The 23,616-nt window shown below is 41.8% G+C and overlaps 2 protein-coding genes across 3 annotated transcripts in view; both read right to left on the minus strand.

Moving 5' to 3' along the window:
* Window positions 1–3,634: 3,634 nt before the first annotated feature.
* sinhcafl (SIN3-HDAC complex associated factor, like) lies at window positions 3,635–6,949 on the minus strand. The gene is given in 6 exon segments (NM_001141427.2): window positions 3,635–4,284; window positions 4,432–4,576; window positions 4,788–4,902; window positions 5,009–5,108; window positions 5,492–5,636; window positions 6,879–6,949. Coding segments are annotated over 5 exon segments (681 nt in total). The 5' UTR covers window positions 5,620–5,636; window positions 6,879–6,949; the 3' UTR covers window positions 3,635–4,091.
* A 520-nt stretch (window positions 6,950–7,469) lies between these two features.
* The window catches only part of dennd5a (DENN/MADD domain containing 5A), a 94,076-nt gene continuing 77,929 nt past the window's right edge, over window positions 7,470–23,616 (minus strand). For both annotated transcript variants that reach the window (XM_014176039.3, XM_014176038.3), the window contains 9 exons: window positions 15,539–15,667; window positions 14,898–15,019; window positions 14,513–14,658; window positions 14,288–14,406; window positions 13,747–13,928; window positions 13,339–13,421; window positions 12,983–13,106; window positions 12,695–12,863; window positions 7,470–9,057 (listed from right to left, as the gene is read on the minus strand). In XM_014176039.3, coding sequence (XP_014031514.2) covers window positions 8,874–9,057; window positions 12,695–12,863; window positions 12,983–13,106; window positions 13,339–13,421; window positions 13,747–13,928; window positions 14,288–14,406; window positions 14,513–14,658; window positions 14,898–15,019; window positions 15,539–15,667 — 1,258 coding nt within the window. In that variant the 3' untranslated portion in view covers window positions 7,470–8,873. The remainder of the gene's footprint in view (window positions 9,058–12,694; window positions 12,864–12,982; window positions 13,107–13,338; window positions 13,422–13,746; window positions 13,929–14,287; window positions 14,407–14,512; window positions 14,659–14,897; window positions 15,020–15,538; window positions 15,668–23,616) is intronic.

Below are 23,616 nucleotides of genomic sequence, written 5' to 3' on the forward strand. Positions count from 1 at the left end.
AAGAGAAAATAGTGTGTGTGTGTGTGTGTGTGTGTGTGTGTGTGTGTGTGTGTGTGTGTGTGTGTGCGCGCGCGCGAGAGAGAGAGAGAGATAGTGTCTCTATGATTTTTTTTACTTTTGTGAGTGTAACGCTTACTATTGAGTTCTGATTGTTTATTATCTATTACACTTGGTTTGGCAATGAAAAAATGTTTCCTATGCCAATAAAGCCCTTTACTTGAATTTAGAGAGAGGGAGAGAGAGGGAGAGAGAGAGAGAGTGAGAGAGGGAGAGAGAGGGAGAGAGAGAGAGAGAGAGAGAGAGAGAGATACTGAAAACAGAAGCAATTGAGAATATTAGATAAGGCTGTATAACTGATTTTATAACCATAAAATGATAGCCTGAAGTATTTTAAGTAGGCCTAGTAAATGTGTCTCTCTCCTGGCTGGACGAAAAGAGTGGTTAACGAAATATTCCTTAAAAGCCTGACTTTGTAAAATAAATGTAACTCCGCAAATCTGCACCGTGCCCTATTCTAAGTTCTTTTTCATCCTCCTCTTGTATAAAGCGGCCATCTCTGAATGCCCAATCCTCGAAATAATGGTGGCCATAAATTATCCCATTGTATTTCACACTTGACTGCTCTAGACTTGTCTAGAGTCTTTGTCGGCGATCAAAGTGCCATCCTTTGAAATCCGTCTGTTGTCTAAAACTCGTTTTGTTGAAATAGGAGTGCACGCAAAGCTGCGTTGAATCGCGCTCCTCTGTATCCAAGTGAATATAATTTCACATAAAATCTAGGCCTTGGTTTTTGCAGCGTTCATCTCTTGTCGGAAACTCGGGACCTCCGACTTAAAAATCAATGTAAGTTATTTACGTAGAGCTTACTATAGGTTGATAATGAGATACTTCTCATGTGGGAAACTAGGGTATCATCTTTCTTCAACGAGTATGACGCGTTCACGTATTGTCGGAACTAGCAACCTCCGAGTTAAAATGAACGTAAGTTATTTAAAATGAACGTAAATTATTTGCTTAGAGGTTACAATTGGTTGATACTGATACTTACCAAGTGCGAAAGTCTGGATCATCCTTATACAACGAGTTGGCAAATCTTTCATTTCCGAGTTCCGAACGTGGCTTAAGCAAGTCGGATATTTTCCGAGTTTCCGACATGAGATGAACAAGACATTGAATAGGCAATCGACATTGGAACACGGATTTATGCCGCGTCATGTCATGTCGGAATCTCGGGACCTCTGAGTTAAAATGAAAGTAAATGATTTGCGTGGAGCTTCCGATTAATTGATTCTGGTACCTTCCGCCTAGGTTAGCATGACGTGAATGCGGCTTTATATTGAAGAAGCCTTCATGCGAGCTACTTCAGGCGCCTTTGAGTGTTCAACATCAGGGGCAAAATCGAATATTGAGCGCCTTACCCGTTCAATATTCGATTATCCAAATGAAAATGAGAGGTTTGTGCAACTGACATTCTTTGCCTCGTAGGCCTACCTGTGATCATTGATTCTGCGCACGTCTCCCGTGTGAGGCGCCAGCCGTACATTCACAAGGTGGGTTGGCATTTCTCAGATATGTCACTTCCTAAGAGTACTGGTGACGAAATTAAAATAGTATAGTTGTGAGCTATTATACTGAACTAGTAAAAAAAAGTCGGTCGTGCAACTCATAAAATGCATTATTCGTTGCTTTAATTTAAACCAACCCTCTCCAATCTCTACGATGACTAAGGTTATCGTAGAGATAACCTTACGGTTTGAGTACCATCTAGCGGTTGAAATGAGATCACGCAGACGCAAAAGGGATATTTAATGTTTTATTACAAGACAGAACTAATGTAGTTGTTGAGATACAGAATAACAATACAGACAAAAACATAACAAAATCGAAAGAAGTGCACAAAATTAAAATGACTTGAAGGTCCTAATGGTTCAATTAACAGCATCAGTTTTACAAATGGATTTGAAATAAATAAATATTAAATGTCATAATGTAAAAGGAACGTTCATTCTTATAAGGCACACCTCATATGATCAAATGTACCATGCAAACACCAATAAAATAAGCATTTCCCTATATACAAAAACAGTTTAGAATTTCCATCTTGATAAAAGGAAGCAGCAGCTCTCCTTTTAATGGCATTATTTAAGAATCACAGAAAGATTTTCAACACTCAACTAACCTGCCACACAAAAGTAACTGTTTTGAAAACTAAGGTTATACAGTATATTGACACAAACCATTCTACTGTGATGAAGTTCAGTTACAGCAAATAACTTTGCACAACAAGATACCCTGTCTACTAGCCAGGTGCCAGATCTGTTTGTGCTCTTGCAAACGCCATTGATATCATAGTCAAGCCATACAATGTTTGGCATGACAAAGAGTAACAAGAAGTTGGCATGACGGAACAGACAGACTGTCACTCAGGCTACCTGTCTGACAACAAACTGATAATAATTAATGCCACTTACTGCAAATCTGTGCATTATTTAACAGAGGTACACATCTTATTGGTTTGACTCGACCACTAACCATAAACGTATGTTGTCCCTTGAGGCAAAGTTGCATTCTAATTATGAAATATCGCTTAAAAAAAAATGAAATGCTGAAAAAACTATTTGCTACGAGGCAGAGATGGACTTACAAACGTTGCTCCTTTAACATTTAGGTCATTTCTCACATTCAAAATGTCTGCATAGTCTCAGCTTTGATTTGCTTTCTGTAGATGAACAAAACAAACCCAAAAATATAAAATACACGTTCAATAACAGAATATCAAGATGCCAACAAACACAGAACATTAATAGTGTAAGTATTGCTTTGGCCTTCAACTCATCTCATAGGACAAATATATGGGTGGTATTCAGCAGGAACAAACTGTATTACTGCTGGAAGTTGTCCAACACCACAATGCTAATTTTCATAATTGGTTGCAAAATCTTTGCTGCATTGTGTCTTACCAAACACAACCCCTGAAGTGTTGTGACAAACTTGGGTATTAGGCTAGCCACTTATCGGCCAATGAATAAGTTACAAGTGATGCCATAAAAGAATGCCTCAATCTAAATATTTTCACATCTGTACACACTTAGTGATTTAAAAATATGAGTTGTCAATCCTGTAATTTAAAATAGTTCTCATAGCCAAAACACTCACAAGTGTATATACAAGAACACTTTCAACATATGGTTATAAAATGTGCATTTTCAGCTCATGGAAGACTACAAATTACAAATAAATAATTGCCTAGTTTTCATTCCAAGACAAAGATGAGTTCTGCATGCTTGGTCTAACTCAATCTATCGTGACTCACTTGCATGAAATTGCTGGAAAAGCAATGGATAAGCTCATGGTACGGAGTGTTTACAAATCTGACAATGTACAATACTACTCAGTGCTTGCCAAACCATGCAAGTGTGGGAAAGAGTGAGACAACGCATGCATGTATACATTTAAAAGGCAATTCATAACATATAAACTCACTGAGGACCTCTCATAGCCCATAACCCTTTATATATTAAGATGCTATAAATCAAATCAATCTACTCGAATGTCAAGGGAACATAAGTATATGAAAACACTTAAAAATGTCCATTCCATCAACGCAAATAAGATGGTTTTTTTTTTTTTTGAAATCTAGCTGGTGGAGTCTTGCATATCAGCACATGAACACTTCATTGCCAATTAGACATCGGTAAAAATTGTTTTTTGAAAAGACTGGATGCTGGCAAAAGGAACATAATATATACACAAATGCTGGTAACCGTAAGCTTTAAATGTTGCAAACCAAATTAAATCAGACCTGGATAGTGTGCCCTTCAAGGCCAAATAGAATTCTGACTCCTCATCCTATAAATAGTACAACTAATGCCTTTATAAAAACATTTTTTTGTGGTTATTTTTAGTTTTCTTAAAAAAAGATAAGAAAATGAATGTATAAAAAACAAAAACACATATCAAAGCAAAAATAGGAAAATCATTTAGCCATCTAAATGCACAGTGAACTAATAGGGAATGGTTTTGGGGGTAGTCTGCCACTGGAGACAACTTGTAGGGTGCCATTGACACCCCAAGGGGGTGCTCAAGAGCCATCACCAGTCCTCTTTCAGGGCCTCAGGTAGCAGGAGAGGCGGGGGGTGAATGGTGGGAAGGGGAAGGTGCGTGTCCTGCATGGGAACCAACGTCTCCTGCTTCTTGGAGCTGCAGCAGGGCTTGAAGAGACGTGGGTCAATCATCACCTCACCAAAACGCCCTTTGTAGACAATCCCACAGCACACCTTTTGCCTACAGGGAAGAAGATGAAGTATACATTCAATAGTTTGTCCTAAAAACGAACAATTTCTGCAGAATTGTCCCAGATAAACTACAGTACTAAATTATAAACTTAGATTTTCCAGACAGACTTCAATTTCATATACTTCATTGACATACCTTTTCCAGTAAGAACGGTCCAGGAAGGAAAAGACAGAAGGAGTGGGGCGCCTCTGTTTGGACTCAATGTCTGAGCCGTCATCTGACTCGTAGCTGGGGGACTGGGATGGAGACATGCTTGAGGTCGTGCTGTGGGCATCAGAGTCTGAAAGGACAAACAGGACCATTTTGGTGGCATTCTCTCATGGTAAATGATTTAGAGGCAACATCTGCATGTTCTACCTGGATCCTCCAAGCAGGGCCTAGTGACTAAAGTGAAACAAAGACTTATGCAGTAAAACTCAGTGGTTTAAAAATGTTGAAGGTGTTAAAAAAAAAAAAAAAATTATAGAATATATACAAGACAAGTGACCTACTTTGTCTTTTGAATTTGTGAAGCCTCTTCAGTTTGTTTTTCTTCTTCCCATCACTGTTCTTCATCTTCTTGGGTTTGGTTAGCTTGAAGCCAGGCCCAGCTCTTGCATCCACAACCTAATGTCATATAATACATGTCAATCACTCAACTTCCACACAGCATCAATTACAGGAAAATTTACAGTGAATCCTCATTGAACTAAAATAAAAAGATGGTGCATACATGGTTCCAGTTCTTCTTAGAGCCCTTTGGCAGTTTTTTCCATCTTTTTACTAACAGCACACAGGCATTGCAGATGTCTCCCACACGATCCTCTGACAACCTTGATAAATAATCAAGGAAATGAAAACAAGCACAATAAACCTCAAGCAAATCAGTAAACATCATTACATAACAGACATAACATTAACATATATGAAGCACTGCAAAGTTAGCATCACTGTTCTTCAGACAGCAAAAAAATAAGGTAAGCCATCCTAGAATCTGTCATAGATTAGTTAATAATATCTTCCCAATTCAATCTGTTGACCATCACTCGTTTGACCTTTTATGGCATACAATCACTGGGACATAAACTGGTGCAAACTCTGCATTAACATTAATTAAATATACAATACAGAAATAGGTGTGTAGTGTTTAATACTCCCTGAAAAGGAAGTATTTGATGAATGCTATGTTATCATGTAGTTAACACTTCAAGCTTACCCAAAACATAGCCTGAAGGTTTCTTCATATCTGCTGCTGTCAGTAAAGCGTGAACTGGAGGACTTGGTTTTGCAAATGCAACATCCTTCATGGCTGCGATATATTTTCGACTTGTGAAAACCAAACATGATGATCAATGGGAAACCTACAGAGAAAGAACAAATAGATTACGAAAGGATGCCATTCATTGAATGCAGAGTAGTAATAGTACTGTAACGTTACTGCTGTAATGCTTTCCCCTGGTGGAAAGGGGCGGGTCCCCACATTGGTCAAAACATTGTGTTATTTCCATTTAGCTGTCTTATTCTACAATTTCAGCTCTCATATTTATTGACGAATGACCCATTTTAACTACACAAAAAAGCAATACGGAGCAAATAAATACAAACTTTTGTGTGCATTTCGATACAACTATTTATCAATCTTGCAAGCTACTATACAAATTAATGACAATCACTTAGCCACCGGTGATAGATTTGCTAGACATCCCCGTTATTATGCATACACACAATTAACGTTATAGGCTGCGACTCCCATCTCGCTTTTTTGTTTCCTGACTGGAGGAGACTATTTTTAAACAAAGCTCGCGGGACAGGAACCAAATGATGAAATTGGTTGAATGGTTTTTAAGCACAGACTCACAACTAAATCTAGCCAACCATTGCAAGCTAGCTATTCCATTTAGTAGATTACAATACACCAAGGGTATATTGCCAAAACTATCATTGTATGATTGTTACTTGCAAGCAATCCAACAAAATAGAATGGCAGCATCTGGCAACCCCCGCTAGTAATGACGCCATCGCTAGCTAACTTGGCTACTGCAAATACTCGACAAATTAGAATAGTGGGTCGCTGGTAATACATTAACTATGCTTTTCTTATTGCCCTTTTGATTAACTGTGTTTAAAACTGATGTGTTCTCGTCGGGAAAGTGATTATCAGTTACTTGGGGAATCCAAAACAAAAAGCGGGGAAGGAGAACTCCTTTCACTGAAGAAACAAAAAGCGGACGAAGTCATATAAAAAAAATTAAAAAGCGACATAAAAAGTGATTTGAGCGAAACTGGCTCGTTTTATAATTTTAAATGAAAATGTTGTAAGATTTAACACGCACAATACTTTATATCGTTTCCCTTTAAATTCAAACGTTCGCCCGCTGAGAGCGCCAAATAGCAATCTGACTATTGTTGTTAGCTAGCCTGCTAACGTTAGCTAGCTACCACGCCACGCTCCACATCCATGCTCTCCCATTGTTACAATGACCCCCTTGCAGATATAGTTCGCACGCGACAGACTAAAATTAAATGTAAGATCTGTAAAACATGAGTATTTGCGTTAATTTCTAAATGCAAATTGCGTAAAGGCTAAATAACAGTGGACTTACCGAACAAAAACTTTGAATCTTCACCGTTGTCTCTTTACACACTGCGCATGCTTTACTACTACTGCTGCTGCATACAGCTGGGTATTAGAATGACATTAGCATAAAAAAAACCCATGAAAATAAAGCGTTCCATCGTAGAAACACCATATTAGGAGTGTAACGTGTCCGTTTGAACACAAATTCAACCAATTGGCGCACACTATGCATGGTATTTAACAATATGGGATTATGGGAGTAGTAGTGATTGTGGAAATGCTTTCCGTCTAATCCTATGTAATCAACACCTCATTAGACTCCATGTCCCAACAAGCATCGTATCATCAACGTATGAATGGACAATTAAAAAAAAGTATTTCAAATGGCGCGAATGAGTTTGTTTACATTTTAAAACCAGCATTTGTTGTTGTTACAAGCGTTGCTATCAGTGTTTGATTTCTCTGCTAGTTAAAGTTCTGTTATTATTGCTCTACAGTTCATATGGGGAATATATGGGAGCATTTACAATACCATCAATAACCATATAGCAATTTATAGTGTACCCATTCCAGTCAGTTATAATCCTTCAATAAAAATACAAAAAACATATCCATATTAATGCATTTCTGTAATTGTATTCTTTATTTATTTTTTTACACTGTACACATTTCCTCACTTAGTAAACACTACATTATAGGCTATGCCAATAAATGTACAACAGTATTGAAAAACAAAAATATATCTCCCAAGATGCTCATGTCAATTGTAAATGGAATAGTACAACCAACACAATTCAGACGTTGGCACAGGAAAGACATCCTTCACACCTACTTCTATCAAACTGCTGTTGTTATTCATCATCATATGCTGCACAGTAAGAAAAATAGAGCAGGTCCAATGATTCTCATCTAGATCTTGGGTAGATTTTTTTTGTGTGAGGTGGATTATATTGCATAGCAGAAACACCAACAGTTCAGAGGAGGATTGTTTGCTCTATTTTGAATCTGGCCTTTTATAGCAACCACTCATTATTAATTTAAGTGGCAATCAGCTCATACAATTTTCACTACTGAACAGACATGATGTTGTAAACCTGCCAGGAATGGGCAGAACAGGTGAGGAATAATGAGAAGTTGTTGGAAAGAAGGATGCACTGGTTAGAGGTATTTACACGAAGCCTGTCATTTTATAAATGACTCACTTTCTACCAAGCCATGGTTATGATGAGTACTGTACTGTTGAAGAGTTTTGTGTCAAGTGTGAAGCATTGACATGGCCATATAGTGATACTTCTCCAACTGAATACATTTTGTGCATCACTAGCATCACTAGCATACGTTACATTATCTTATTCACAGGGGGAGCCAGGAGCCTCTTCCTAGGCCAAGTTATTCCATATTAAATAGTTGCATACTACGGTACTTCCAGTGGGACTTATCCAAATTTACACACTGTCATATTGATGTAGATGAATCAGTTTTCCACCCTACACAAACATCTATACCATGTCATAGTCATACTTATAAAGCATACTTCTACATCATTTGCTTCAAGCTCTGCATTATGACAGTTAGAATTAGAACAGAGCAAGCAACTTGACAGACATATCAAAATAATACTGTTCTTCTCTGAAAATATATTAACAGTTTTTGTTCCTTGTTTTCCTTTTTAGAATATAGCCATTGTCAGCAGTTCACAATAACAATGAAAATATTTAGCTTTCAATAAAGTAGTATACAACAGGTGGGTTATCTTCTTCAACAATGTGAAAATCATGGATCGTAATAGAAAACATATTCTTAACATCTAACAGCAACATTGTTGAGGATAAAAATAACAACACATTTTGAAAGGCTCATTGCACTTAATATATGGCAAATGTAACAGTAGCTTTAATATAAGCCAGAAATCGTCCCTTAATTGTTCAAGTCTTTTTCTGCATAAAAAGGTTCAATTGTTCTTTAGTGGTCCCTAACAGTCTTCCTTAGTCAGGTCCAATTGGTGTGAACGAAAGAGGGCCTAGATACCGATCCCTTTGACAAGTGAAGCTTCTAGGGTAATGTTGAACTCCTGCAAAGTCTGTAGCACTCTGATCAGAGAATTTACCAATGAGCGGTCCTTTATCAGTGCTGTGTCCTCGTACATTTGCACTGTGATTGGACAGTCTGCGAGGAGAGCGATCCAGTGGTGTAACAAATGGTCCCTAGGAAGAGCAGAGAGAAATAGGAAGTTTACCAGACTGACTTCAGGGACCGTTTTTAGTAAATCCTCATACCTGCTAAAAGACAAGATAGGAAGGGCTCAAGCTTGGTTATGACTGAGGTATTATTTACGTTGCATTTAGGCATGTCTGGTCTCGCTATGTGCCACTTAAAAAGATTTCTGACAAAGAACAAAGAGAAGGTATTTCATTGAAGTGGCAGGTGCATTTGAGCTACAGTACCAAGCCCTGTTCTGCCACAAAGGGTTGAGAGAGAGAAAGAGGAAGTCTGAGGTGTCATAACAGGTAGGATATATACTGTATGTTTTGAACTAGTGTGTGGAAGCTTAAGGTGGGATTATAAACTGGGTGGTTCGAGCCCTGAATGCTAATTGGCTGAGCCCTGAATGCTAATGCTAACCTCATCCATGCTATACCACGGGTATGACAAAACATTTATTTTTATTGCTCTAATTACGTTGACAACCAGTTTATAATAGCAATAAGGCACCTCGGGAGTTTGTGGTATATGGCTAATATACCACGGCTAAGGGCTGTATCCCGAGTGGCTCAGCGGTCGAAGGCACTGCATCTCAGTGCAAGAGGCATCACTACAGTCCCTGGTTTGAATCCAGGCTGTATCACATCCGGCCGTGATTGGGAGTGATGTGGGTTGTGCACAATTGGCCCAGTGTTGTCCGAGGTACGCTGTCATTGTAAATAACAATTTGTTCTTAACTGACTTGCCTGGTTAAATAAATAAAATATCCAGGCACTCCGCTTTGCGTCATGCATAAGAACAGCCCTTAGCTGTGGTATATTGGCCATATATCACACCCCCTTAGTGCCTTATTGCTTAACTATACAACCATAAAAATATAATTGTATTTCTATGTATACAACCTCCACAAATACACACACACTCATACAATGCCCAACAGGATAGGCAGACACACAGTATGAGGGAGAATAACTGAAGCAGGAGGCGCGGAGGGATCACTCTAGCACTACAAAAGAGGACAAAGCCACCCACTCTGTTATCACAGTGATAAATGCTGTGCTGCTATTAGGGTTGCACATTTTTGGGAATATTCAGAGGTGGAAACTTTCCGTTGGAATTAACGGGAATATATGCAAATTAATAATAATACAATTTAAATGTAGATGTTTTTTGCATTGGATATATTTACCATATCATATGGAGACAGAAACATAAACCTTTTACCTTATCATAAGTAGACATAATTGCAAATGATTAAATCCTTCCAATAGAAATAAAAAAAACAATATAGTTACGAATTTAACTTCAATTAAATGAGTTGACTCTTCACATGGGATGATTTCACTGAACAACAAAAGAAAGGGAATATTGAATGATCCCCAATGATCCATCTCATCTCCCAAAAACATTTTCAACATACATCTGTAAAATTATAGTCTAGAAACGAAAGCTTTGGTTGTCTTCCTCTCAGGCTTCTATGTCTTCTCCCAGGACCTCCTCAATTTCCACTTCTTGAACATCAGGCTCCGAGGCCTCATCTTCACTGTCACTTTTTTACATTGTTGAGGATGGCTCGTTGTCAGGATCAAAAAGCCAAAGATTTGCCCGGATGACCAACCAATTTTCAGCCCTTGTATTGGTCAGTCTGTTGCGGGCTTTGGTGTGTGTGTTCCCAAACGAGGACCAGTTGCGCTCTGAGGCGGCTGATGTTGGTGGGATTTGGAGGATGATGGAGGCAACAGGGGAAAGAGCCTCAGATCCACAAATTCCCTTCCACCAGGTGGCTGATGAGATATGTTGGCACTACTGCCATATTGCATCTCCATCCCAAAGCCCTTGCTTGGAAGTGTACTTGGCCAGACTGCCAAGAACCTTGCCCTCATCCAGGCCAAGGTGGCGAGACACGGTAGTGATGACACCATAAGCCTTGTTGATCTCTGCACCAGACAGGATGCTCTTGCCAGGATACTTGGGGTCCAACATGTATGCTGCAGTGTGTATGGGCTTCAGGCAGAAGTCTTCACGCTTTTTGATGTATTTCAGAACTGCAGTTTCCTCTGCTTGGAGCAACAGTGAAATGGGCAGGGCAGTACGGATTTCTTCTCTTACATCTGCAAGCAGAGTCTGAACATCAGACAGGATGGCATTGTCTCCCTCAATCCGTGCAATGGCTACAGCTATAGATTTCAGGAGTTTCAGGCTGCTTACCACTCTCTCCCAAAATACATCATCCAGTAGGATCCTCTTGATGGGGCTGTCCATATGGGCAGACTGTGATATAGCCATTTCTTGGAGACTCCTTCCCCTCCAGTAGACTGTCAAACATGATGACAACACCACCCCAATGGGTGTTGCTGGGCAGCTTCAATGTTGTGCTCTTACTCTTCTCACTTTGATTGGTGAGGTAGATTGCTGCTATAACTTGATGACCCTTCACATACCTAACCATTTCCTTGGCATTTCTCTGACTACGTTCCTCCAATGAGTCAAAAAAACTTCTGATTCCAGGAGGACCACGAACTGTTGCTTTCGATAAGGTGCCTGATTCATCATTTTCACCTCAAATAGAAGTGGAGGGACTTTTGTCAGAGGTTGCTTGTTGTGAGTGCTGAGGGAACTTTATGCACTTGGCCAGATGATTCTGCATCTTTGTTGCATTCTTCACATTTGATTTGGCACAGTATTTGCACATGTACACAGCCTTTCCTTCTACATTTGCTGCAGTGAAATGTCTCCACACATCAGTGGCATTTTCCTGTAAAGATTAGACATTTTTTTGTAAAAAAAAAACAGAATACAATTCCATGTACAGATAACTAGTTAAGCAGTTAGATTAAACAACTATTTTGTAAGATACATGTTTTAAAATGAAACATGTATGGAAACAGGTGAATTAACACTCCTCAGTTAGCAGGCTCAAGCAAGCTAAAACCCACATGGTAGCAAAAACTAACTTGCAGAAATTGTTAACAAGTTAGAAATGATTTAAACACACTTTGCTGTAGGCTACTATTTACTAGTTAACAACAAATCATGGATGTCATATAAAATATATTCATCCCACCCAGTATTGTAATCAAAATTTACCAGAAAACATGTAGTCCTTGGCTCAGATAAGGAAGTGTAGTAGTGTGGGCTCAATAGCATCTCATTAGTGTGCAAGATCTTGAGAATCAGCTGTACATGTGATGGAAGAGTGCACTGCACATGTGATGGAAGAATGCACTGTGCATGCAGAGGGTTGCAATTCCATTGAATTGGGGATAGTTTAACCAAAATATGCCCCAAGACCTAGAATTGCTAACCTAGAACAGGTTCACTGTTATAAGCTAACTTTTTTGATGAATTTAAGCTAAATTCCTCAAATTCCCGGGCTTAACTTCCCATGGAAAATGTCCTGAAAAATGACGGAAATTTACCGGAAAGTTTCCGACCCTTTGCAACCCTAGCTGCTATTAGAGAGATAATGAAAACACCTCCCTTTCAGTTGAATTGAAGATGTCTTGTAAAACGACTCAAGAAATCTAATTTGCCCTTTTGACTAGGACATTTAGTGCTATACAATGAATTCCCATTCAAATGTTCCTGATGATAGCTGTTGTTCTGTGTGTGTTTGTGAGGCTACAGAGGAGACATTACCTGGCACCCAGACACACCAGCATCTGGAACTTCCCATCCTTGCCTATGTTCCTAGATGTGCTGTTGATGGCCCGCATGAAGCGGCAGAAGTGGCGTACTCTGGTTTGCCAGTTCTCATCTGGAGTCACCTCCCTCTGCTCAGCACTCTCAAAGTACACTTGTGACTTTTCTATAAGGAGAAATCACAGAAAAAAGACATTGATAAGAGCAACCTCATCCATTAGCATGGCACGGATGATACTGTATACTGTATATTCAGGTGTAATGGTCGTGTTTTGGAGGCTTTACCTAAGAAATCCCAGATGAAGACATTCTTAAAGAGGCGTGGGGATTTGAAGCCATGCTGGAACACCTGCTCTAAAGCCCAGACTAGACCATACTCCCCACACAGCAGAAGGGTCAGACTGCCCCTCTATAGAAAAACAGACAGGGAAAGAAAAGGAGTAACTGATGTTGTCTCTTTTCAAAGTACCCTGGTCCAACACATTAGTTGTGGCCATATGAAACTGTTCATTCAGAACACATGTGAGTGAAACTATGATCAATGTTGCATGCAGTGTACAGACAGTGTACAGACAGAGGACCCACTGTCTCCTTCACTGTGATGAATAATAGACAATGTGGTGGGGGGTTGTGTCTCTCACCTCCTTCTCTGGCTTGTGGAAGTGCTTCACTATCCCATTGATGGCCTCTCCCACTCCTTCTTGGATCTGACTAGTGTTCAACTCTGGATGATGGGAAAGAGTCAGACAAAATCAGTCCATTCCAGCAGACACAAGACCCTCAAAAGTGACACACCGGTAGCGTTTGCCAGCCGAGAGTACTTGGCACCTCTTAACAGAGTGCCGGCCGTAATTTGCAAACTGATTCTACATGTAGAATCACGCAGAATTTTTTTCAGGCCGATGTCGGCCAGAGAGGGTGGTCCCTAAAACACACCACGGTGAAAGAACTGCAGACGGATGGGAGAGCAACATGTGGGGCTGTGTGTGTAGTCCCTTGGTGAAGATTATTGGTTATGATTGATGCAGTGTATTTGAATGGTCACTCACTTGGTTTGCTGTTTGGTGAGATGGTGACGAACCTCCTCATCATTCCAGGGGACTGCTGCATGGGGGGTGTGCGACACATTCTGTCCTCATTCTCTGAGTTCGGTGTCACTAGCTCTCCCACCAGGACCCTCTCCAGACTGCCATCGTCCACCCCTTTCCCCAGCCACCGGCCACACGGGAACCTACACACACACACACACACACACACACACACACACACACACACACACACACACACACACACACACACACACACACACACACACACACACAAAAAATAATATATATATATATATATATTTTTTTTTTTGTGTGTGTGTGTGTGTGTGTGTGTGTGTGTGTGTGTGTGTGTGTGTGTGTGTGTGTGTGTGTGTGTGTGTGTGTGTGTGTGTGTGTGTGTGTGTGTGTAGGTTCCCGTATATATATATATATATAATATAGCAATATAACAGTTAGCCAAAGCTTCAACAGGGTCTTTCTTGTGAGTAGATGCCACTGAAATCTCCAGCATAAGGCAGCTGCTACCAAATATTTCACTCACTTGTAAGCATGACCTGTGATCTCATTCCGGACCATAACATACTCCACAAGCCACTTGGCGTAAAGACCTGAGTTATCATGGCCCATCTGCACTGTAGTCAGCTTGCCCAGGTTCTGGCACTGTGACAGAGAGAGAAGGCAAAGAGCAAAGGTCATGTTAAGGTGAATATATAGTGATATTATTATCAAAATACCAAGAATATTCAATCTTGAGGGGCGCACCAACCTCAAAGGTGATCTCCTGAGTGTGCTTGGGGACCTGGAGCACCCCGGTCTCAGCCAGCTCCCCAGACACACACACCCAGGGGTTGGCTGTGAACATGGAGCCTCCTAGTTTCTTACTGGGAATCACCAGCACATGGTATGGGATCACTGTGGGACAGAGAAGAGAGGGAAACCTGAAATCACTCAGTCAAGTACAGTATGGTCACAAGAAGAGCTACCTCTGTCTTCAATATATTTCTCAGTAAGCATCTCAAATCCAGGAAAACGGTTTAGCCAGGAAATAAGTCTAATTCATCTATTACTCTAATCTAATTAAGTCTACCCAGCTTCTGGTTACATAGTGTTCAGTGTCGTGGCCAGGTTGTATGGTATTTGCTGGCCCTCACTGATGGTGGTGAAGACATTGGTGAAACAGAAGTAGTCCACAGCGTTGAAGGAGAGGAGGTGGTACAGGAACTGCTCTTTCTCATCGTCACAGCGCAGAAAAGCATAACGCTTGTATAGTTTCCTGCAAAAGAAACAAAAGCAACAACAAAAAAATCACAAAAAAAATCAGTTTCATATGATGTAATGATTATAGACTGAACAATAACAGTCTGGAGCCGAAAAGGCTGAATCAATAGCTGATGAATGTGTTTTCCTTGATAAACAACTGGAGAATGGTAATGGAATGGTCACAATGCACTACCTCCATAATGAATCAGCCTGAACGTGACCCACTTCACCACCATCTCATCAATTATAAAAAACATTGTAAATGTTTAATAGGTGATTGTACTATGACATTTGGATCTGTCAAAAGAGCTCATATATTATACATGCATAGTTTTCAGACATCAGGTTGATTCATGTGTATGAGACTGAGTGGGACATTCCAATATAAATTAGTGAGGATTTATGAGGAGACTGACTTAAAGGGATTGGGGTATTATCCCAATTACTGAAGCAGAGACTCTTACATAAATCACACATTTTGTGTTTAGCTTGATTTGCCAGTTGTATACTAGGTCCTTGTTGTTTTGCTCACTTTGTAAGTTCATGGTCAGATAGAAGCTTTTTGAGGTGCCTGGACAGCAGTTTCTTCTCCATGGAGAGCCTCACCCAGGCCCTGGCCTTGCCCACATCTGTCTTGATCTCCCCAATGTTCTGGATGTGTCTACGGAGGATATAGTACACAGCACAGAGGTCAGAGGAGAAAAACACACACAAATGCACATATACACACATATACAAACAGTCATCCTTTCAGAGATGGTCTATAATGTTGTAGCATGTTTTGCATCCTTTGGCCAAGGTGAGCACAAAACCACAAACCTAATATATGATAAGATGCAAGAGCAGTGACAGTCCCTCTGAACAAGGTGATAGACCTCTGCTGTATGTTGTTTTCACCACGGTTCTAGATTCCAGAGCATGCAGGGCTGAGAGGGGGGTAGCCAGCCCAGCACGGAAGAAACCTTGGCCAGCCCCAGACTCCCTGGTGTTTAAGCCAGCCTCCTGTCATCGCTCCCAGCCACTATCATGCCCTCCGTGTCCAGACACATTCCCTTCCACTCCACCTCTGCCAGTAAGTCTGCACTATAAGTGCTCCCCATGCACCCCTCCTCCTCCTCTCTCATCCCTCCTTCGCCCCCCCCCCCTCCCCTCACTCTCCCAAATGAATCCAATTTCCTCCACTCGCCTCTGTTCCCCATGGCAAAATATCAACATTCACAATGCAGATTGTTATTGCACGAATGATATTGTAAGAAAAACAATGGTTATCTGCAGACTAACTACAGGAATCCACCTCCTGTAGAATAGAAATGAGAAAAATGTCAAATAATAAAGAGCACAGCAAGGTAAATATGAAATGTTGATATGTGGAATGAAGCAACCTGGTCAACCTTTATTGTCCATTTAAAGTAAAGATACCCAAATATAAACATTTATCAATTAAAATGTGCTCGTATATCAATGTGACAACGCACAAATGAAAAAGCACCAATGATCCTCAAAAATTCTGGATCCTTGGAAAGAAGACATGACGTTTGTCTGTGCAGATGTGTGATCAGAGTAGACTTCTACAAGACTACAGCACAGCCATGGGTATGCCGTCATTGTAAATAAGAATTTGTTCTTAACTGACTTGCCTAAATAAGAAATAAACAGCTGCCTGGTATTGCCCTGAGCCAGACCCCCCTCTCCCTGGCTTGGTCTGCAGGGGGTCTGCAGGGGAATCAGGCTGGAAGTAACATGCTGTCACACAGATCGGCCCAGCTCTCTTTACCACCTCCTTCACACCACACCAGGAATGACGTCCTGCATGACTCAACACCACTGTCTGTGGTGCACCGTAGACATGACAGTGGTCTGACTGCCTTAACACACAATGCATCCCATAAACTATAGCCTACTTCAGGATTCCTCTCAGCCTGGCTGAGCATTACTGTGGGTAACAGTGTCTGCTAAATGAACTAGTGTAGATAAAAGTGTATTTTAAATGAACTACTGTGGATAAAAGTGTCTACTAAATTAACTAGTGTGGATAAAAGTGTCTGCTAAATGAACTAGTCTGGTAGTGTTTCAGAACAGAGACCCACTGTTTTGAGCCCCACCTGTTTAGCTAAATAAAACAAAGAAAAAATAACAAATATATACAGTTGAAGTCAGAAGTTTACATGCAATTAGGTTGGAGTCATTAAAACTCGTTTTTCAACCACTCCACAAATCTCTTGTTAACAAACTATAGTTTTGGCAAGTCGGTTAGGACATCTACTTTGTGCATGACTGTCACGATCGTCGTAAGAACATTCAGACCAAAGCGCAGCGTGAAATCGGTTCAACATTTTATTTGAAGAGAACCGCACAAAAAACAATAAAGAACAAAGGAAACGTGACGTTCTGGAGTGCTCAAAGGCAACTACACAAAAACAAAACAAGATCCCACAAAACACAGTGGGGAAATGGCTGCCTAAATATGATCCCCAATCAGAGACAACGCTAAACAGCTGCCTCTGATTGGGAACCATACCAAACACACCAACATAGAAATAATAAACCTAGAACACCCCCAGTCACGCCCTGACCTACTATACCATAGAGAACCAACGTCTCTCTATGGTCCGGGCGTGACAGTACCCCCCCCCACCCAAAGGTTCGGACTCCGGCCACAAAACCTGAAATCAACTGGGGAGGGTGGGGGGGGGGGGGGTGATTAGTGTCGGTGGCGGCTCCGGTGCAGGACGTAGCCCCCGCCCAGCCCCCGGATCCGGCCACGGTGCCGGGCTGAACGCTGTGCCTGGACATCGGCGCAAAGGAGGGCTCCAGGCATGGAGCTGGGTTGGACGCTGTGCCTGGACTGGGCACCGGCGCAGAGGAAGGCTCCGGCCTTGGAGCGGGACTAGACGCCGTGCCTGGACTGGGCACCGGCGCAAAGGAAGGCTCCCGCCATGGAGCTGGACTGGACACCGTGCCTGGACTGGGCATCGGCGCAGAGGAGGGCTCCGGCCTGTGGACCGTCGCAGGAGGCTCCGGACTGTGGGCCGTCGCAGGAGGCTCCGGACTGTGGTTCGTCGCCGGAGGCTCCGGACTGTGGGCCGTCGCCGGAGGCTCCGGACTGTGGGCCGTCGCCGGAGGCTCCGGACTGTGAACCGTCGCCGGAGGCTCCGGACTGGGAAACGTCGCCGGAAGCTCTGGACTGTGAACCGTTGCCGGAAGCTCCGGACTGTGAATGCGCACTGGAGGCCTAGTGCGTGGAGCCGGTACAGGTAGTACCGGACTGGTCACACGCACTTCAGGGCGAAAGCGAGGAGCTGGCACAGGACGTACTGGGCTGTGAAGGCGTACTGGAGACTTGGTGCGTAGAGCTGGCACAAATTGTAACGGAACGATGACACACTTCGCACGGCGAGTGCGGGGAGCTGGCGCAGGACACACCGGACCGGGGACACGCACTTCAGGGCGAGTGCGAGGAGGGGACACAGGACGTACCGGACTGGGGAGGCGCACTGAAGGCCTGATGCGTGGGACCGGCACAAGTTGCACCGGACTGGTGACACGCTCCTCCAAACGTCTGCGTTGCCGCATACTCCTAGCCAACTCCATTCTCCGGTATCCCCACTCGCACTGTTCCATTGACTCCCAGGCGGGCTCTGGTACTCTCCTTGGGTCAACCGACCACCTCTCTATCTCCTCCCAGGCTGTCACTGGATCACTCCCCGGCTCCGCCGACAACCCTGTGTGCCCCCCCCCCCAAAACATTTTTTTGGGGCTGTCCTTTGGGCTTTCCTTGTGGCCGCGAACCCCGGCCTCGTCGCTGTCCTCCCTTCTCTCCTTGAGTCTGCTTCCACGGCAGGCTTTCGTGTCCTGCCAAGATTTCCTCCCAAGTCCAGGATGTCTTCTCCTCCCTGGTCTCCTCCCAAGCCCAGGATACCTTCTCCTCCTGGGCATGCTGCTTGGTCCTGTTTTGGTGGGATGTTCTGTCACGATCGTCGTAAGAACATTCAGATCAAAGCGCAACGTGAAATCGGTTCGACATTTTATTTGAAGACAACCGCACAAAAAACACAATAAAGAACAAACGAAACGTGACGTTCTGGAGTGCTCAAAGGCAACTACACAAATGGCTGCCTAAATATGATCCCCAATCAGAGACTAAACAGCTGCCTCTGATTGGGAACCATACCAAGCACACCAACATAAAAATAATAAACCTAGAACACCCCCTAGTCACGCCCTGACCTACTATACCATAGAGAACCAAGGGCTCTCTATGGTCAGGGCGTGACAATGACACAAGTAATTTGTCCAACAATTGTTTACAGACAGTATTTCACTTATAATTCACGGTATCACAATTCCAGTGGGTCAGAAGTTTACATACACTAAGTTGACTGTGCCATTAAACAGCTTGGAAAATTCCAGAAAATTATGTCATGGCTTTAGAAGCTTCTGATAGGCTAAGTGACATAATTTTTGTCAATTAGAGGTGTACCTGTGGATGTATTTCAAGGCCTACCTTCAAACTCATTGCCTCTTTGCTTGACATCATGGGAAAATCGAAAGAAATCAGCCAAGACTTCAGAAAAAAAATTGTAGACCTCCACAAGTCTGGTTCATCCTTGGGAGCAATTTCTAAATGCCTGAAGGTACCCCGTTCATCTGTACAAACAATAGTACGCAAGTATAAACACCATGAGAAAACTCAGCCGTCATACCGCTCAGGAAGGAGACGCGTTCTGTCTCCTAGAGATGAACATACTTTGGTGCGAAAAGTGCAAATCAATCCCAGAACAATAGCAAAGCATCATGCTGTGGGGGTGCTTTGCTGCAGGAGGGACTGGTGCACTTCAAAAATAGATGGCATCATGAGGTAGGAAAATGATGTGGATATGTTGAAGCAACATCTCAAGACATCAGTCTGGAAGTTAAAGCTTGGTCGTAAATGGGTCTTCCAAATGAACAAAGACCCCAAGCATACTTCCAAAGTTGTGGCAAAATGGCTTAAGGACAACAAAGCCAAGGTATTGGAGTGGCCATCACAAAGCTCTTACCTCAATCCTATAGAAAATTTGTGGGCAGAACTGAAAAAGCGTGTGCGAGCAAGGAGGCCTACAAACCTGACTCAGTTACAGCAGCTCTGTCAGGAGGAATGGGCCAAAATTCCCCCAACTTATTGTGGGAAGCTTGTGGAAGGCTACCCGAAACATTTGACCCAAGTAAAACTATTTAAAGGCAATGCTACCAAAAACTAATCGAGTGTATGTAAACTTCTGACCGACTGGGAATGTGATGAAAGAATGAAAGCTTAAATAAATCATTCTCTCTACTATTATTCTGACATTTCACATTCTTAAAATAAAGTGGTGATCCTAACTGACCTAAGACAGGGAATTTTTACTATGATTAAATGTCAGGAATTGTGGAAAACTGAGTTTAAATGTATTTGGCTAAGGTGTATGTAAACTTCCGACTTCAACTGTATATACAGTACCAGTCAAACGTTTGGACACACCTACTCATTCAAGGGTTTTCTTTATTTTTAAATTTTTTTACATTGTAGAATAATAGTGAAGACAAAACTATGAAATACACATATGGAATCATGTAGTAACCAAAAAAGTGTTAAACAAATCAAAATATATTTTACATTTTAGATTCTTCAAAGTAGCCACCCTTTGCCTTGATGACAGCTTTACACACTCTTGGCATTCTCTCAACCAGCTTCACCTGGAATGCTTTTCCAACAATCTTGAAAGAGTTCCCACATATGCTGAGCACTTGTTGGCATCTTTTCCTTCACTCTGCGGTCCAACTCATCCCAAACCGTCTCAATTGGTTTGAGGTCGGGTGATCGTGGAGGCCAGGTCATCTGATGCAGCACTCCTTATTGGTCAAATAGCCCTTACAAAATTTGGAGGTGTGTTTTGGGTAATTGTCCTGTTGAAAAGCAAATGATAGTCCCACTAAGCGCAAACCAGATGGGATGGCGTAACGCTGCAGAATGCTGTGGTAGCAATGCTGGTTAAGTGTGCCTTGAATTCCTAATAAATCAGAGACTGTGTCACTAGCAAAGCACCCCACACCCCATCACACCTCCTCTTCCATGCTTCACGGTGGGAACCACACATGCGGGGATCATCTGCTCACCTACTCTGCATCTCACAAAGACACAGTGGTTGGAACCAAAAATCTAAAATTTGGACTCATCAGAAAAAAGGACAGATTTCCACCGGTCTAATGTCCATTGCTCTTGTTTCTTGGCCCAAGCTAGTCTCTTCTTCTTATTGGTGTCTTTTAGTTGTGGTTTCTTTGCAGCAATTTGACCATGAAGGCCTGATTCACTCAATCTCCTCTGAACAGTTGATGTTGAGATGTGTCTGTTATTTGAACTCTGTGAAGCATTTATTTGGGCTGCAATTTCTGAGGCTGTTATCTCTAATGAACAAATCCTCTGCAGCAGAGGAAACTCTGGATCTTCCTTTCCTGTGGCGGTCCTCATGAGAGCCAGTTTCATCATAGCGCTTGATGGTTTTTGCGACTGCATTTGAAGAAACGTTCAAAGTTCTTTAAATGTTCCAGATTGACTGACCTTCATGTCTTGAAGTAATGATGGACTGTCGTTTCTCTTTGCTTATTTGAGCTGTTCTTGCCATAATATGGACTTGGTCTTTTACAAAATAGGGCCATCTTCTGGATACCCCCCTACCTTGTCACAGCACAACTGATTGGCTAAAACGTATTAAGAAGGAAAGAAATTCCACAAATGAACTGTTCACCTGTTCATTGAAATGCCTTCCAGGTGACTACCTCATGAAGCTGGTTAAGAGAATGTCAAGAGTGTAGTAACTTTTTCACTACATGATTCCATATGTGTTATTTCATAGTTTTGATGGTTACTATTATTCTACAATGTAGAAAATAGTAAAAATAAAGAAAAACCCTGGAACTTTGACTGGTACTGTATATATAAAGTTGAAGTCGGAAGTTTACATACACCTTAACCAAATACATTTAAACTCAGTTTTTCACAATTCCTGACATTTAATCCTAGTAAAAATTCCCTGTCTTAGGTCAGTCAGGGTCACTACTTTATTTTAAGAATGTGAAATGTCAGAATAATAGTAGAGAGAATGATTTATTTCAGCTTTTACTTCTTTCATCACATTCCCAGTGGGTCAGAAGTATTCATACACTCGATTAGTTTTTGGTAGCATTGCCTTTAAATTGTTTTACTTGGGTCAAATGTTTCAGGTAGCCTTCCACAAGCTTCTCACAATAAGTTGGGTGAATTGTGGCCCATTCCTCCTGACAGAGCTGGTGTAACTGAGTCAGATTTGTAGGCCTCCTTGCTCGCACACGCTTTTTCAGTTCTGCCCACAAATTTTCGACAGGATGAGGTCAGGGCTTTGTGATGGCCACTCCAATACCTTGACTTTGTTGTCCTTAAGCCATTTTCCACAACTTTGGAAGTATGCATGGGGTCATTGTCCATTTGGAAGACCCATTTGCGTCTGGCTTTTTAATGGCGGTTTTGGAGCAGTGGCTTCTTCCTTGCTGAGCGGCCTTTCAGGTTATGTCGATATAGGACTCGTTTTACTGTGGATATAGATACTTTTGTACCCGTTTCCTCCAGCATCTTCATAAGGTCCTTTGTTGTTGTTCTGGGATTGATTTGCACTTTTCGGACCAAAGTACGTTCATTTCTAGGAGACAGAACGAGTCTCCTTCCTGAGCGGTATGACAGCTGTGTGGTCCCATGGTGATTATACTTGCGTACTATTGTTTGTACAGATGAATGTGATACCTTCAGGCGTGTGGAAATTGCTCCCAAGGATAAACCAGACTTGTGGAGGTCTACATTTTTTTTCTGAGGTCTTGGCTGATTTCTTTCGATTTTCCCATGATGTCAAGCAAAGAGGCACTGAGTTTAAAGGAAGGCCTTGAAATACATCCACAGGTACACCTCCAATTGAATCAAATGATGTCAATTAGCCTATCAGAAGCTTCTAAAGCCATTACATCATTTTCTGGAATTTTCCAAGCTGTTTAAAGGCACAATCAACTAACTGTATGTAAACTTCTGACTCACTGGAATTGTGATACCGTGAATTATAAGTGAAATAATCTGTCTGTAAACAATTGTTGGGAAAATTACTTGTGTCATGCACAAAGTAGATGTCCTAACCGACTTCCCAAAACTATAGTTTGTTAACAAGAAATTTGTGAAGTGGTTGAAAAACGAGTTTTAATGACTCCAACCTAAGTGTTTGTAAACTTCCGACTTCAACTGTATATATTTTGTTGTTGTTGTTGCCTGTTTTGCATGTTATATTGGCATTAATACGTGTCACATATCAGTTTGCAACAATGTAAAAAAACAAAATCATTGAGTTAATAAAGCCGCATACAAACATGGTCTCTTTTTTGTTTTCTTGAGTAAGGCAACTCCAAAATGCAGGTGTTTCAGCATAACTCAGAAAATACGGAGCATTGGGTTGGTAATCTTCTCTAGTTGCGCCGTGATTGGCTCAGTGTTCTGTCACTCATTGGGACACTACATTGCCGCAAAATCTATGGGGAAAGCTTGAAAATGCAAGTCCCTTGGGTGCTGCTAGAGAGTTA

Source organism: Salmo salar, chromosome 26 (genome assembly GCF_965601325.2).
Source record: "Salmo salar chromosome 26, fSalSal1, whole genome shotgun sequence".
Taxonomy (NCBI): Eukaryota; Metazoa; Chordata; class Actinopteri; order Salmoniformes; family Salmonidae; genus Salmo; species Salmo salar.